At 46.8% G+C, this 15,076-nt stretch overlaps 1 protein-coding gene across 1 annotated transcript in view; it reads left to right on the forward strand.

The window, feature by feature from the left end:
- LOC144153713 (fatty-acid amide hydrolase 2-A-like) overlaps positions 1-11,766 on the forward strand; it is a 32,091-nt gene extending 20,325 nt beyond the window's left edge. Inside the window, exons 6-7 of the mRNA XM_077685399.1 lie at positions 711-806; positions 11,023-11,766. Coding sequence (XP_077541525.1) covers positions 711-806; positions 11,023-11,622 — 696 coding nt within the window. The 3' untranslated portion in view covers positions 11,623-11,766. The remainder of the gene's footprint in view (positions 1-710; positions 807-11,022) is intronic.
- Positions 11,767-15,076: the final 3,310 nt, after the last annotated feature.

Below are 15,076 nucleotides of genomic sequence, written 5' to 3' on the forward strand. Positions count from 1 at the left end.
TCGAACGAAACAAGAATACCCATCGCCCAATTGGGACCCTCGACAATCTTATCATACACATGCCATTGAATCACCACAAAACCGGGCCGCTGGATTTATTCTCTGTTTATACTCTTCCACTGTGAGCATATCTGGATGGAAAGCAGAATTTTTTTAACGGATCTCGCACTTCACCGTCGTATTGCCAGGCTTTCATTGTTCCACAATTTTTTTCACAGTGCCTTGCATATCCCATCATATCTTGTTCCCGCAACACGTATATCTCACCGCACGAGCCATTCGCTTCAAGTTGCTCGGCCACGTACCCGGAAATCTACTTTTTCTGCGTCGTTTTTTCCTCGTACGGCACCACACTATACGACCTTCCCAGCGAAATCGCAACCATTACCTGCCCATCATCCTTCATGGAAGACATCAATAGGTTTTTTTTCTGTTAAATCCTCGGCTTCTACGTTTGTAACTTTTGTTACCCACCCCTTATTTAATACCCACCGGCGGGTCTTTAAGGAAATAAAATAAAATGAATATAAACCATAACAGCTACTGATCAAGGTGTCATTACAAGTTTCGCATATAAATCCGTGTTAGGTTCTCTTTTTTTTGCGCAGGCTTTCCATTAGGATAGCCATTTCAGCAACCGGAGCTCTGTGTTAAGTGTGCTCTACAAACAAAGCTAAAAACTAATCATCGAATGCGGGAGTATCTTGCAGGTCAACTTGAGGAGTCTCAAACTGTTCTTCACGGAAACCGAGGGATCCCGTCACTTCAGCCGTATAACCTACGAGGCTCAGCAGGCTGTCCTGAGGGTGAGTGTACAGTTGGTCCTTCCTCCATTTTAGCCGTGACAATACACTGAAGACAAAAAAGTAACCTTTGCGGGCAGTTTTTTTATGTTAAGTGTGATGTATGGATTGCTGCGAAGGAGTACTACGCCTCACACACAGAAAATCGTTTAAAGGGACAGACAACCAATTTTGCCGAGTACATATTCCCTATTTCAAATGAAAAGGCACTACGTAAAACACCTTAACGAGAAACGGTTTTGCGGAGAACGCCCTAGAAACTTTTGAATGGAAATTTTTAGATCGAGTCGTATGTGTCCTACAAAAATAATGCTGGCAACCATGACATACAGTAGCGCGGCAACACACTTCTGTCTGTATGCGAAATGAAAAGCGATATTTAAAACTCGTCCCCAGCTAAAAAGTGTGAACCGCCGGCTTTTTTATCATTTTATGTGTTTTTTTTAATTCACCAGTCTATTTTGCACGAAGGGATGGACAAAAAAGGTAAAATCTGGCTTCACGTTGTGGCGGTCGGAATTTGGATTCTCCCCGCGCGCGTCCTCCTTTTTATTTTTTTTTTTTGAAGCTGCAGTTAGCGTATTTGTAAACTAAAATCGAATATTTCGGCAGAAGAAACACCCCTGGCTCAGACAGAATCGTCAAATATATTGATCGCCGCCGTTGACTCCCTGTTTACTGATCGCTGCAGTTGATTCGGGGCATGGAGGCTCTGCTAGCCACACTGAGAGCAACCCAGCGGCTGCGGGCGGCGTGTCTTAAAAATTTTCACAATAATGTTTAAAAACGCATATACAATTTCAACTTATACGAATACTTTTGTAAAAAGTTTTTAATAAATGAATAAACGTTTCAGCAGTTACAGTAGCTGCTAGTTTTGCAGGTCACGTGACCGGGACACATTTTTGAGGTTCAAGTTTCGGCACTACTAAACGCCACCCTTCCGATTTCGGAAAGTTAAGTGCCAAATTAAAATTATTTCCGCCAATTCACTTATAAATTGTTGTGCTTATCGGGCTATAATAAAGGCTGGCTTTCATATGAGCTAGAGAACATATACGCGACAAAATCGGTGTTCTGTCCCTTTAAAAACCTTTTAAGGCCCCGCCATTCGCTTTGAGGGGGGCAGAAAAAATGGAAGCTGATGCCCAAGGTTAGTCTATGTTATGATAAGAAGAAAGAAAAGCCCTTTCCCCAAGTTCCTGACATGGGAAATTTCATCCTAACTCGAGAGACAAGCTGCTATTTTGAATATTCTGTGGACAAAAAAACGGTTTGCAAGGCTCACACTTTTAGAAAAGGCTGTGTGTGCACCCCTGCGTCGCACATTTTTTTAGCTATGGCATTTTCCTCCTGCTTGTATCCGCCGTGGTGATTGGCTGGATAAGGCCGAAAAATTTTATAATATTGTTACGTGGCGGTAGGACGGATTACATGAACCATGGTCGATACTGAAGCGATCTATTTACAGGAAGAGATGCACCCGATTTAAAATCCGGCCATCGCAGCTCGATAAATGCCGCACTTCAACCGTCTTCGTTCGTATAATGTCACTATCGCACTACGCTGCACAGTGCACTTATTAGTCTTACCCGCCGCGGCGGCTCATTGGATAAGGCGTTGCGTTGCTGAGCACGAGGTCGCAGTTTCGATTCCTGGCTGCGGCGGCCGCTTTTCTGATAGAGGCGAAAAGCAAAAACGCCCGTGTGTACGAGATTTGGGGGCATGTTAAAGATCCCCAGATGGTCAAAATTAACCCGGAGCCCTCCACTAAGGCGCGACTCATCGCTGGCGTTGCGTCGGCGCGTTAAACCCTACAATAAATCAACCAATCACTTCCTCGTCTTCTCGTTCCATTATGTTGAGCTTGGGCTGCTGCAAAAACTTGCGCTATTGCTTTCACCAGAAGACAATGAATTTTCGTATTATCACCTATTTCACTTGTGCGCCGCTTCTTTAGGGCGAGGTCTCTCTCTAATCTTTTATCACTTAATTAGGCCCCTAGGGTTGGAGGCTGACTGAGGTAACTTTGTGTAACTGATTTCGATTTGTATTAATGGGCTTTAATACAGACATCTTACTTCATTCCCCATGTTGCCAAGTGAGTATTTGTTTCTATGTCCCGAAAAAGATAAAGAATACCATGTGACGTGTGCGGCAGCCGCAGTGGTAAAAAATAACGTGAAAGTGTTTTGTTATAAGTTTATGCATACGCCGTTGCGGTTGTGTCAATTTTTCTTGAGAAAAGACTTTTTTCTTCTTGCGACAAACCTGTGTCGGAATGTATTTATTGTGTTTTTAAGGGTGGAGCTCACATCAGCTTTGGACTCTGTTCCCTGCAACGGCATGCATGCCGCCGGGTTATGCTTGGTCGCGTGTTCTCCATGTCCCAGGAATCCGCGTGCCTCACTCCTGCCATGTTTTCGGCTGCTAAATAGGCGACAGAAGCCGGCCATATCCGTTCAGAGCGACAACACACAACGGGCGAGCCGAGGTGTCCGCAGTGGGTGAAACCCTTCTATGCCATCGGAATTACTTAATCGGGAGTTGTTCCTTCCCCATCAAAAATCGTCAGGCTCCCCTCTGTAGTACCCTCCTAGTCGTAAAAAGTGCGGTCACACTAGGCCGACGGTCCCCCAATATAAAAAAAAACAGGTTCTAGATTCGATCCCTCCCAGTAAGATGCTGGTCGCATAGTGCTCATTCCGACTACGCTGCGAGAATATGCATAGCCGCTGAAACATTCTGCGGCCTACCCCGTCATGCCGTACTTTTGTGTTTATTCGTCATTGCTGCACTCCGAGCTGCTCAGCATAGCATTTTTTGAAGCGTGTAGGGTGAGCGTTTCTCCTAGCCTTCACACGTATCTGACCCACTGCGTCTATGCTAATGATCACAAGGGATCGGTCATATGTGGTTGCACTGCAGATTGCTACATCAAGTTATCCTGGGAAAAAGTACTTATTATATCTTGATTTCACGCTTTCGTAAGAACACTTCAGTTGATTTTTGTATTGATTACCTAGAAGAACCGTTTACTCTTCTGGTGCCTTTAATTTGCCATCGGTTGTCTGCTAGTGTACCAGTCGCACACGAACATACAGCATGGAATTCCAGTGACAGAAAGTCTGGGAACCGTAACCGAATTTACTGTTTAATATGCCTAATATGGTCTACGAATTACCAGAATGAACCCACATTCATTCGGGAACAAATCTCGCACGGGTTCAGTGTTCACTACACGCTCGATTTGCCAAGACACGATGGCAGTCGTTAGACTGATTTTGTCGGCGCTGTGATCGAAGCGCTGCGCAGTCAGCTTGATCAAGTCAATCCGGAGAAATGTGCGTCGTGGGAAAACGTCAACTGGAATAGGCACAAAGAAGCCCAAATAGGAACGGCGCTTTCGATTCAATATTTTTGCTTTGTAGACTCGCCTAACTCCAACCTGAATGGACGAAACATGGACTGGGGACTCTAGACAAGTACGAGTAATCTGTACAAGTAATCTAGCAATGTTTACAAAGCACTCAGTGATCCTTTAATTTAAAAAACTAAAAGACCGTGGAGTTGTGGCTGTGGTATCGAAGGATTACCCATCCTCACTAAGGTTTTCTAACACACATCCCAATATACTTCCCGGCACACATCCCGACGCGCTTTCTGAACAGTGCCGCGGAGTGGACCTCCCCATTCTATTCCAATTCCATTTGAAAGAATTAAAACTTTTGCGATTCCATTACTTTGAATTCCTCGGAATGATAGAATTTGGCCCGTTCCAGCTCGTAGAATGGAGGGGCAGTGCAATTTCATCGCTGCATTTCCCCAACGTAAAAAACTGCTGCTGATGATGATGATTAGTGGCTTTCCCTTTGAATCGGGGCGTCGGTTGTCAGCAACGGACTTGCCTGTTTTATTACGTTTACTTGCCCTACTCCCAGCTAACATAGATTTGCTTCCGCCCTCCCATCTCTCCCTCTTTTCTGTTTTGAACTCATCGCCTCCACCCCCTTTTTTCTCCCCTCACTGTTCTAAATTTTCACCTGTATGATTACTCCGCCTGCGTACCCATCCCTTCCCTACTTTTCTTCCACCACCACTCCAGTCGCCTCTTCGTCACCTCTATGGCCTTGAAGTTGAGGTTCCCCTTCTCCCCAAATCCCAAAGCCTCCGCCAGCGTCGTTTCCCCCTCACCCCGCGGTGGCCGTATCTCTGGGCAGCTACTGACAATATGGTATATAGTTTCCCGATCACTGCCGCAGCATGCACACGTTTCATCCTGCTGGCTGTAGCTACCCGTGTATGCCCGGTTCTCAGGCACCCTGCCCGTGCCTCGAAGAGCAACGCACTGCCTCTCGTATTGCCATATCATCCCTTCTTCTTAATTTCCCGTTTCTCTGCCCTATAAGTCTCCAGGGTTTTTTTCGCTTCCATTCTCTGTGCCCACTTCGTCGTCTCTGCTGCCTTTACCTGTTTTGTAACAGTTGTGTAAACCCCACTTTCCCCTACCGACTTTCCTTACCGCTTGGTCGGCTGTCTGGTCCTCCGTCTCCACCGCGTGTCCACGCTCCTCATATACAGGTACTTAAACACCCTCGCGGCCCATTTTTTGTCCTCCATGTCACGAAGTCGCTCCACAAACTTTATCTTGCTCTGCGCCTCCCTCGCCTCAAAACACGACCAGCCCATACCCCCTTGTACCGCTTCATTTGTAGCTTTGCTGTGGGCCCCTAGGGCCAATCTGCCTACCGCCCTGTGATTTACTTCCAGGCCCGCTTGGGTCTCCAGATTCATGCACAGAACCGAATTAGCGAAACTGCCCCATTGAGTCACCCAGCAGCGCAACTTGAATCTTCATCACACATATTAAAAACTGCCCAAGTATGCGGAACGTGTCACTTGCCAGCGAAGTTGGTAGGTGGTAGCAGTTTGGTTACTTATCTCGTGCAAAACGACCACTCTTTTATTTAAAAAAGTTTACCATCCCTTCCTGACGAAAGTAAAGAGAAGCGTTGAAGCTCAAAGTGCGTCCAACCGATCATCAAAACGTCTAACACCCAAATCACAAGCGAAGAACGTACCCATGCGACGATTTTTCGCCACTAAGTACACGCATCCACGAACGATCTAAATGAATACATTTAAGCGGTTTATTAGAAAGTAGGAGATTGCACACCTTTATGTTCAAAACCTTTTTTTTTTATTTAGAAGCGGTCCTTTTTCGCATTTTTCAAGTGACCGTTTTGACACAATGGAAGCCTGGTTTTAAAGAGAGAGGGTGAGAGAGAGAGAGTGAGTGAGAGAGAGAGAAGCTTTATTGGTGGTCCTCGGTTTCCCACAAGCGCCGTGTGTACCGAGATCTTATCGGAGCTTTTCGGTCGAGGAACAGGTCTATGGGGAAATGTACTCTTTTTGAAGAACACCATTCGTCCCACTAACAAAGCTTTCACTTTAAAAAGGGGCAGTTCCACACGGCCACCATTCTTAATAAGTAGCGGGATCCCACTACTTTTCATAGTATTAGCATGTGAGCGTGTTTTAACAGTTTGTACTTGCGCGACGCGAGATGAAGCAACTATTACGTTGACGTCGGCTTTCTCCGTTTTGTTGCGCAGTCTTTCGCATGCTATCTTGTTATCTGCTTTGCGTACTCAAACCAGCGCCATTATGCTGCGGAGAACTTACCAGCATGTCCCGCGGAGCTTGCTCACATGCATCTGCACGCGCTAGAAATGCTTGCCTGAAATATTTCAAGTAAATTTACAACATTAAGCAGTAATCCAACTGTCGGCCGCGGCGGCCGCTTTTCTGATGGAGGCGAAAAGCAAAAACGCCCGTGTGTACGAGATTTCGGCGCACGTTAAAGAACCCCAGGTGGTCAAAATTAATTCGGAGCCCTCCACTACGGCGCGCCTCATCGCCTGCGTTGCGTCGGCGCGTTAAATCCTACAATCAATCAATCAATCAATCAATCAGTAATCCTACTGTACCAACGCCAAAGACGAGAGGGCAGCGTCACCGTGAACAGTATTGCCCCGCCTGCTGGCCTGGGTGCGGTTGTGACTGGGGCAATCCCAGCGCTGTAGCCACTGTTGGTACTGGGAATCCGAGTGCCGTCATCAGTGTAGCGAAGTTGCCTTTGCCTGAAAAAGCCTGCCAAAGCACGAAGAGCCGACCTAACGGCGCCACCTCGGAGACGTGACGATTGACGCGGAAGCGACAAAACACGTGTTTATTTGTTGGAGGCGTTTCGTCGTGGGCAGCCAGCGGTCTCAGGCATCGGCGGACTTCGCTCCAGTGACGCTGACCTCCGTGTTGCATCAGCAATCGCTACTGCAACCTGCAAGTCTAAAGCAAATCGTTTTGAAATCACACGTGTTGCTAAATTAGCTCAAAAGGTATCAAATGTTTTCTCACAGGCAAAATAGTGTAGGTGCAGTGAATTCAGACTTTTTCTTCAGGTACTGAAGTGCAACAATAAGAAGCGGGCTATTGCGCAATAGGAGCAGGCAGAAATTGGCGAAATTAAAAAATCAGTGAATCTGACGCAACGAATCAGTGTCATGCTGTATGTGCTTCAGATGAGAAATCAAAGCTAAGACAGCGTTGCACTAAAATGCCGGAGGCAGCTAGCACTATAAAACAATATGGTTGAACTGGTGCTCTAGAAACCACTAACTTCGACCATATTTTTTCTAGTGTAGCTACAACACATGGCTTTCGAAACCTGTGTTATTTTTCCGCGCCCACTTTAGCTGCATGCTTGGGAGACACTGTGACAAATAAAACACATGTTTGTACAGTGAAAGTGCCATCAAGGGCGAAAAACGTGTTACGTGGGCTAAGCGAAACCCTGAATAACACTGTTGAGAATTTACAGTACGAAGAAGCTTCTAAAATGCAGCCTTACACTTTTGGGCAAGAATGGGTTTAGTGCTTCCCCTCCAAGCAACTTACAGCAACTGCCCCTTGCGGAGTCTGCACACATTCGTCTCTGGTAGAGAAATGCCCACATCGTGCGCTTGCGGCGCTCGACGTTTTCACGCGCGCCGCGGTAGGCAGCGCAGATTTAGTTACCCGACAAGCCGGGTATACGTTCTTGTTTTCATCGCCGGTGCTTACTTTGAGATATACCGACGCAGTCGTGCCAACGAGGTAAGTAGCCGGAAGGTGCCAGCGATAGTGATGCCGTCGTCTGAAAATCCCCATTCCATTCCCATTCCACTTCTCCAAGTGTTGTCTTCATTACCTGCGCCGTCGTCTGAAAATCACCATTCCATTCCCATTCCACTTCTCCAAGCGTTGTCCTCTTTCCCTGTCGACTTCTCGAAAAATTGGAATAATTCCAGAGTCATTCCAATTCCAGAGTGGTAACTCCGGAACACTGTTCCGGACAGGCTTACGAAATTACGCGCTGAATAATTTCAATATGGTCAGACCATCACCTTGAGTAGTTGGCGCACACCTATTCGACTGCACTGATTTTCGATAATTTTAGCAGTACGCCTTGACGTTGTTCTCCGGAAAGGAAACAAAAAATATGCGTGGTCATGTGCCATATACACACATCTGTACGTACGCATCTTCTTTTGGGAGTTTAACATTAAGATACTCTTATGAATTGCTGGAAGCGCCATTTGTGGCAATTTTCCCGTTTGTAAACCACGTGTGGTCCTGAGTTTGCAGCAGGCAGGCATTTAACAAAGCGAAAGGGTTAACGGAGTCATGAAGACAAAGTACAAGTTTGTTTTATTCGAAAGATTTGGTGTTTTTTATTGTCCCCCAGAGCTTGTCCGGCAGCAAACGATAGTTTATTCATTAATAAATTATTCAGAGAACCCCAAAGCACCATACTGGTGCGTTGCTATGACGAGCCAAGTGTGCGCAGAACCAACAACAGCAGGCTCTGGTATTTCAATGTTTACGCGTACTTTACGAGCTCCCATGCTCACCCCACAATTCTCACTTCTATAAAATGAATATATGCATTACATTTAAGCGAAAATATCCCGTGGAGGAAGATTATAAGCCCTGCATAACTTCCATTTGCTTTTGCAGGCATCCGCCATCCGCCAAACGCAGAGCTGTCTGGTATGATATCATAGGTTCTTTAGCGGGAAATGAGCTTGTGAGTTTGCATGGCCATTGCCGTTTTTCCTAAAGTATGCTCATTTCTGCGAAGTTTACGTTAAAAGTGGTGTAAGTCTGACTCTAAAAAAGGCAATCTTTCGAAATAATTAAAGTCGTGTATGGTCTTCAGGGCTCCTTTAAATTTCACAGAGCAAAAAAATGCGGCCTTAGACCCATCGCAGTTATGCCGAAGTAATAATTAGGATATGTTGCATGCATGAGCAGAAAAGGTATTACCGAGGTCGATTTCCAGAACAAGGGTTTTGCCGTGCCTACACCCTCAGCGAGAACCTCCTCTCCCCTTCCTAAAAGCGGTATCGGGGACTGTTTTCGACGTGTTGGTGATGGCTCCTTGAGCCACGCTTTGTATTCTGGCCACTGGAAAAGCAGTGGTTGTAGAGGTGGACCCTGGCGGCACTGTGGCCGCAACAGTTCTTATAGGCACTGAGGAAGGAGTCTGTGCACGCAATGCCCGGAGAAATTACGTCAATGCATGTAGAAATGGTAACTGAAAGCGCTTCACCCGGCAGGCTATACTGCTTTGGCATTTTTACACGCAAACAGTCTGGTTTCTTATCGAATCGGATATCTGATTGGGTATGCCTTGAAAGTAGAAGGAAAGCTTACTATGGCATTGTACTTACCTTGTAGGAATAAGCCATAGTTTTTACGAAACGATAGGTTACAACGACGGTAAACATGACACGGTATGTTCCCAAGCGGTTTTTTTCAAGAACAAATTATTTTAGGGCAAGAGCATCACCTGAGTCTCTGCGGGAAAAGAGAACCTCGGCCTTGCTGTACCAAAGGATAACTATAAATATAAACCATCAACGCCCTTGAGAATAATAGAGCAAATTAAAGGAACGCACGGTTCTATTACTCCGCAAACCTTGCTTGTGTGGTGTGCCACGTAGAAATGCAGTTCCCATGTGCCGTGTTCGCGGCTCGTGGCCAGCACGCCGTCGGCATACAAAAAAAGCTCTTCGACTTCGCCTCACGTCGATATCAATCACATACCAGCTCCCTCTGTTGCAAAGCGGTGCCTGGAATCCGCAAAGCAATATGGAGAAGCGAACAGTTAAGGCCGAAACTTTGGCTAGTTTGTTTTGAACTCAGTATTACCCGCAAAAAACCAGGCACGATAAAGAAATGTTGACACAACGATCCGTAGGCTTCCACAGACAGTTTTTACTTTTTCACACATACCACATTCATTAACAAAAGGAGGATAAAAAATCTCCTGCTTACCTCGGATATTCCTGGATATGCATCCGAAGCTTGGTTTAGGCTCGTTGTCTTGGTTTCTCTGCGTTAACTTTTCATTTACCAGCAATTATTGCACTTTCATATACACCCATTGTTACGCCAGGTATGCCTTCTGTGCCTTTTGTTGTAGTCCCACTACTGGCGTTTTTTGAGCCGAACAGCTCGCTGATCCTCAGTATCCAAAGGTAGCTTCCTTCGCTTTACATTCTGAACCCTCTCTAGTGAATCAGCTATCCGCAGAATATTCAGACGCCGCTTGCCGATGACCCCTCCCCCGTATTGATCTCATCCATGGCCAAGCTCGCACTGACAAGGCGACGGCGGCGTTCTTCCTAGTCAGTTGCCCAGCACGTGACGTTGTCAGGCGGCAACCCAGCTGCGGAAAGCGCATGCGCCAAGCCGGTGGTGGTGGAGCTCGGCACGGCGAGGTATTATACGCGACCAGCCGCGGTCAATGAAGGTCAAACAGCTGGAAACGGCCAAACGCGGCTGCACTAGGTTAGTAACGTTTTAAATTAAAAGAACACCTGAAAAGGGCACGCCACGTCACAGTAGTCGAGTAGGGTCTTCAACACCAGTCGTTGATTGAAGGAGGTGCTGTTGACTTCCCTGTGGTCTCCATTTCAGTTACCTGTACATGTTGCAGTCAACATGTAGTGTCCTATTTGCACGTGTGAAAATTACCAGGCGTTAGCACAACATAGCTGATCACGGCCGCAATACATTAATTTATAACCATTATAACCAACGCAACACCTTCGATAAACTATGCTGTTTTAGTCCGCTCACAACTTTGTGGCTATTGTTTTCTTGTATGCAGGTTACACGCCACTTCAAAGACTCCTACGGACTGCAAACTCACCGACTGCAAATGCCCGAACTCCAATTCGCAGACATAACATGGAACAGGGTGTGCGCGGCTAAGGTACCCGTACCTATGTCGGAATTTGTTAGTCCCGGTGGCCTCAACACCTTTGCCGAGTTGATCCACTTCATCAGAGGGGCAGGCCGCCATACACTTGCTATATTATTGGCGTGCAAAATGGCAGCCTGGTGCCGTTTCGGCTCAAAGAAGGAAGCATCCAAATTCGTCACCGACGTTGAAATCCTTCGCGACTGGTTTGAAGAGACCTTGGGTGAAGACGGTGTGCTCATAGTGACGGCTGCCACGAGCGCAGCTCCCTTCCAGAATCAGGACCTGCTGTTCTGCGACGCTGCGAGCATGACGGCGCTCTTCAATCTCTTCGAAGTTCCCGCCACTGTGTGCCCTGTTACAATGCAGAAGACCAAAGGTGGCGCGCCGCTTCCCCTAGGTGTACAGGTAGTTGCGAAGAGAGGCAATGACAGGCTGTGCTTAGCTGTGGCCAGAGAGATTGAGAAGACGTTTGGTGGTTGGGTGGCCCCTGGTGTCAGGGCATGAGTAAACAGGTGATGTGCAAGGCGGTTGACCCACGTCGGAATATCAAACATAGCAAAGCCCTCCACTGTTTGGTTTTGGTCAATGCTCTAATGAATCACGAACAAAAAGATTGCTTAAGGCATTAAACCGGTTTTTTGAAATATGCCTGAAAACCTGTTTCCTGAATGAATACGACATCTATATATGAGGGGATCTTATTACACTGCGTTACAGGCATTGTATCATTATGGCGTTGGAATGCTGATACGTTGCTAGGAGCGACCTCTCTGTAATGTTGTTTTCATCGCAGGTCTTGTTTTCATCGGAGGTCTTGTAACGCCCATCGCAACGGAAGGTCACATAGGCGTTGTAGTCCCGGTGAGGTGCTGTTAACAAAAACGTCATCAAGCACGTTGCGCTCCTCAGAACCGCACGGAGGGCGCTGCTGGTTCCGTTTGATGGCGTTATACCTGGAGCTTTCACATTACGCCAATGATACGGCCGTTACAAGGCCGCGCTGCTCCTTCGATACGCTCCGCATCAAACATTGTGCGAATGAATAGTGAACTCTAAAACAGATTTCTGCGAAACAAGCTTCACGTGTTTCCAGCGCAAAACCGGCAGGGTAGGCTAGCAACACCTTCGCGCTAAACATTGTTCGCTTGACAGCCCCTGCGTCATGAGAGGAACATGCCCCTCAAGCTCACCTGCAGATGAAGGCAGTACCAGGTGGGGGGCTTGGAATGACCGCGAGTGATTTCAGCACACGGATCGTTTAAATTATATCCATGCCAAACACTTAGACCACAGTACCCGGAGCATTCTCCTGACGGATACTTTAACGAAGGCACGTAATCGCTCTCCTTAGCAGGGACATTATCCTTGTACTAAAAGGAATGTGCAACACTTCTGATAAAAGCTTTCACTCTTTCCTTCCCGTCTAGAAGCATTGTAAAAGGTTTAATTATCACTAGCACTGAGTGGCACTGCGTGATTTGCTCATCGGAGCACATCCGCCTTGCGTTTCTGCTTTGCTTTGGTGGCTTTCTTTGAAGAGGCCGTTGAATTCGTTCATTGTTGCGACTGGAAGGAAGCCGGCCAATAACCGCTTGGCCGCCGTAATGACGCCATTTATGAGGTTTAACGCCAAAACCGGGAAAGAGAGAAAAATGTATTGAGCAAGTTTCTACGTTATCTGATGGTCATAGAGCAATATTTCTTGTCCGAGCTACTTTGCAACCCCCTAATCTAACTACATGTTTTGGTTTACTACGTTCTGCAAGCCATTAAGGTTTCCAAAAAAGGTGAATAAAGTGTTGCACGGCCCCTTTAATGGGGTCCTAAGCACACTGATCCTTCAGTACTGTGAATAGCATAGGCCCTTCAAAGCCGGATAAGTAAGACCTCCTCCATAAATCTTTTGGTCAAGGATTATTCTTACCGAAGTAGTACGTCAAAAGCGCGCTATTGAGGTCCTTCTCTTGTCCGCATTTGGTACTACTGTGGAAGTTACGGGGCGCTGGCTTTGCAAGGGTTACCACTGCTTCAGTTCGAATCAGCAAGAAGCGTGCGTCCAGAGTGTAGAAGTACAATCTGATGACTGCTTGACTAAGTAAAACTCTGATCTATGTCTTAAATACCGATTAGTGCTTACAAGGGGTGTATGGGAGGGTCTTTCGCAATTTCGTCAAAGCGGGGTGCAGTGGCAGGCGGCATTCTAAATTAGGATACCTGAGGATCTTTACCTTGCAGGTGAATTTTGGCACAAGACCGCTTCCGTTTTTACGCCTCGTCGAAAACGTTGCCACAGTGGCCGAAATCGAACATGCCTCAATTTTATTGCAGCCCAATTCCTCCGCAACTGCTTCACGACAGCTGGTAACGAAATAAGGGCGTCAGAGCGGACTGAAAGCCGTAACTGAAAACTTGAAAAATCAGCTTTGTCTGGTGCAAATTAGAAAATGGGACGGTTAGTAATTATTCAGTTCAGGAGTGCAATTAAAAACGTTTGTTCCGGGTTTTCGGTTTTCAGTTTGTGTGAGAAGTCCAAGCATTTCAGGATTCATTTTCGCTTCCGTGCAGCCAGGTGGGAGATTGCTGTCGCCTTCTCCGCGCACGTCAATGCAGCGTGCTTCCCACAACAGGGCTGCGCAGCTCTCCTAGTGCGGCCGTGGTGCTTCCAAACGCTTCGCTGCACAGCGAGCTCACGTGACATGTGTGACCTGACTGCGTGTGATATTTTATTGAGCTGCCGCTAAAATGGTCCCGCTGGTCGGGCTCTTTGGCCTCCGGGTACAGTTCTAGATACTGGCACTGATGGCCTGGGATGAGCCCTAGCGAGTGTTGTGTAATTTTCTATCGCAAACTTTTTTCCCAACCCAATTCTTCTTTTATAGCGGATAAACTCAATTCTTCGTGTTCTTTTTATCAGTAAGGATTACGTATATTTTAGGTGGATCCCCAAATCCCTAATGGATCCCTAGAGAAGGCAAAGGTGGCATGGCGGCAGAAAGTTCGGTGGGCAGATGTGATCAAGAAGTTTTCGGGGTTAAATTGGCCGCAGTTAGCATAGGACCGCGGTAATTGGAGATTAATGGGACAGGCCTTTGCCCTGCTGTGGGAGTAGATAGGCTGGCGATGATGATGACGATGATATTTTAGGTCGCTTTAGAAAGGAAAGACGCATGACACGTGGGGCGCTGTGCAGCGCTGTGCTTGGAAATTGGCGCCCCCACATGCAGCGCAAAAGGCGACAATGATGACTGATGTGACGTAGGAGGTCACGCAGCCCTCTAACTGGTGTCACTTTACACTTCTCTCAAGAAAAAAGTAATATTTTTAGGGACGACAAGAAATATTTTTTAGTATTTATTTTTTTGCCGAGGCCGAAGCGGGCGATGGGGCTTCGCACTTGGGCCTGGCTGGGCCTGGTCTCTTGTGATAAACACCGGGTTCCGTCTAGTCCCGGGCTCAAGTTTATCTCCAGTGCACAGCTCCAAGACATATTACATGTCTCCCAGTTCCCTGCTCATCTTAAGGAACACTGGTTACATAACTGATGTTACTCAAAGTCCCACTCAGTTTCGAGTTGCGTAACGCTCGTCTGCGTTAAGATGATCACAAGCAGGGGAACGGTTTCTATCCTTGTTGATTTCAGGTACGGTAACCTTATCTCTGACACCGTGGATTGTGAACCGCCTCCCGCCTGCAGGTCAAAGAGCAGTTTTCGCCTTCTGATGAACGCCATCTGGCCCCAAAAGGACTTTTAGTGTGGAGAGGACAGCTTGCGCACTGATTGCGATTGGGTTGAGAGGTGTGGGGGTATGGTTGATAGCTAGGGTTGGAGCTTCAGGAAATGTAGCTTAATATCAATGGTAATGTCTGAGACAATGCTGAATACAAAACTATTTATTTTTGGATTGATTTACCATTTTTTAAGGTTGATTAGGTCTTGGTAAATGTCATACAACACAAT

Source organism: Haemaphysalis longicornis, unplaced genomic scaffold (assembly GCF_048455015.1).
Source record: "Haemaphysalis longicornis isolate Haplotype H1 unplaced genomic scaffold, Haemaphysalis longicornis Haplotype H1 scaffold_9, whole genome shotgun sequence".
NCBI classification, from domain to species: domain Eukaryota; kingdom Metazoa; phylum Arthropoda; class Arachnida; order Ixodida; family Ixodidae; genus Haemaphysalis; species Haemaphysalis longicornis.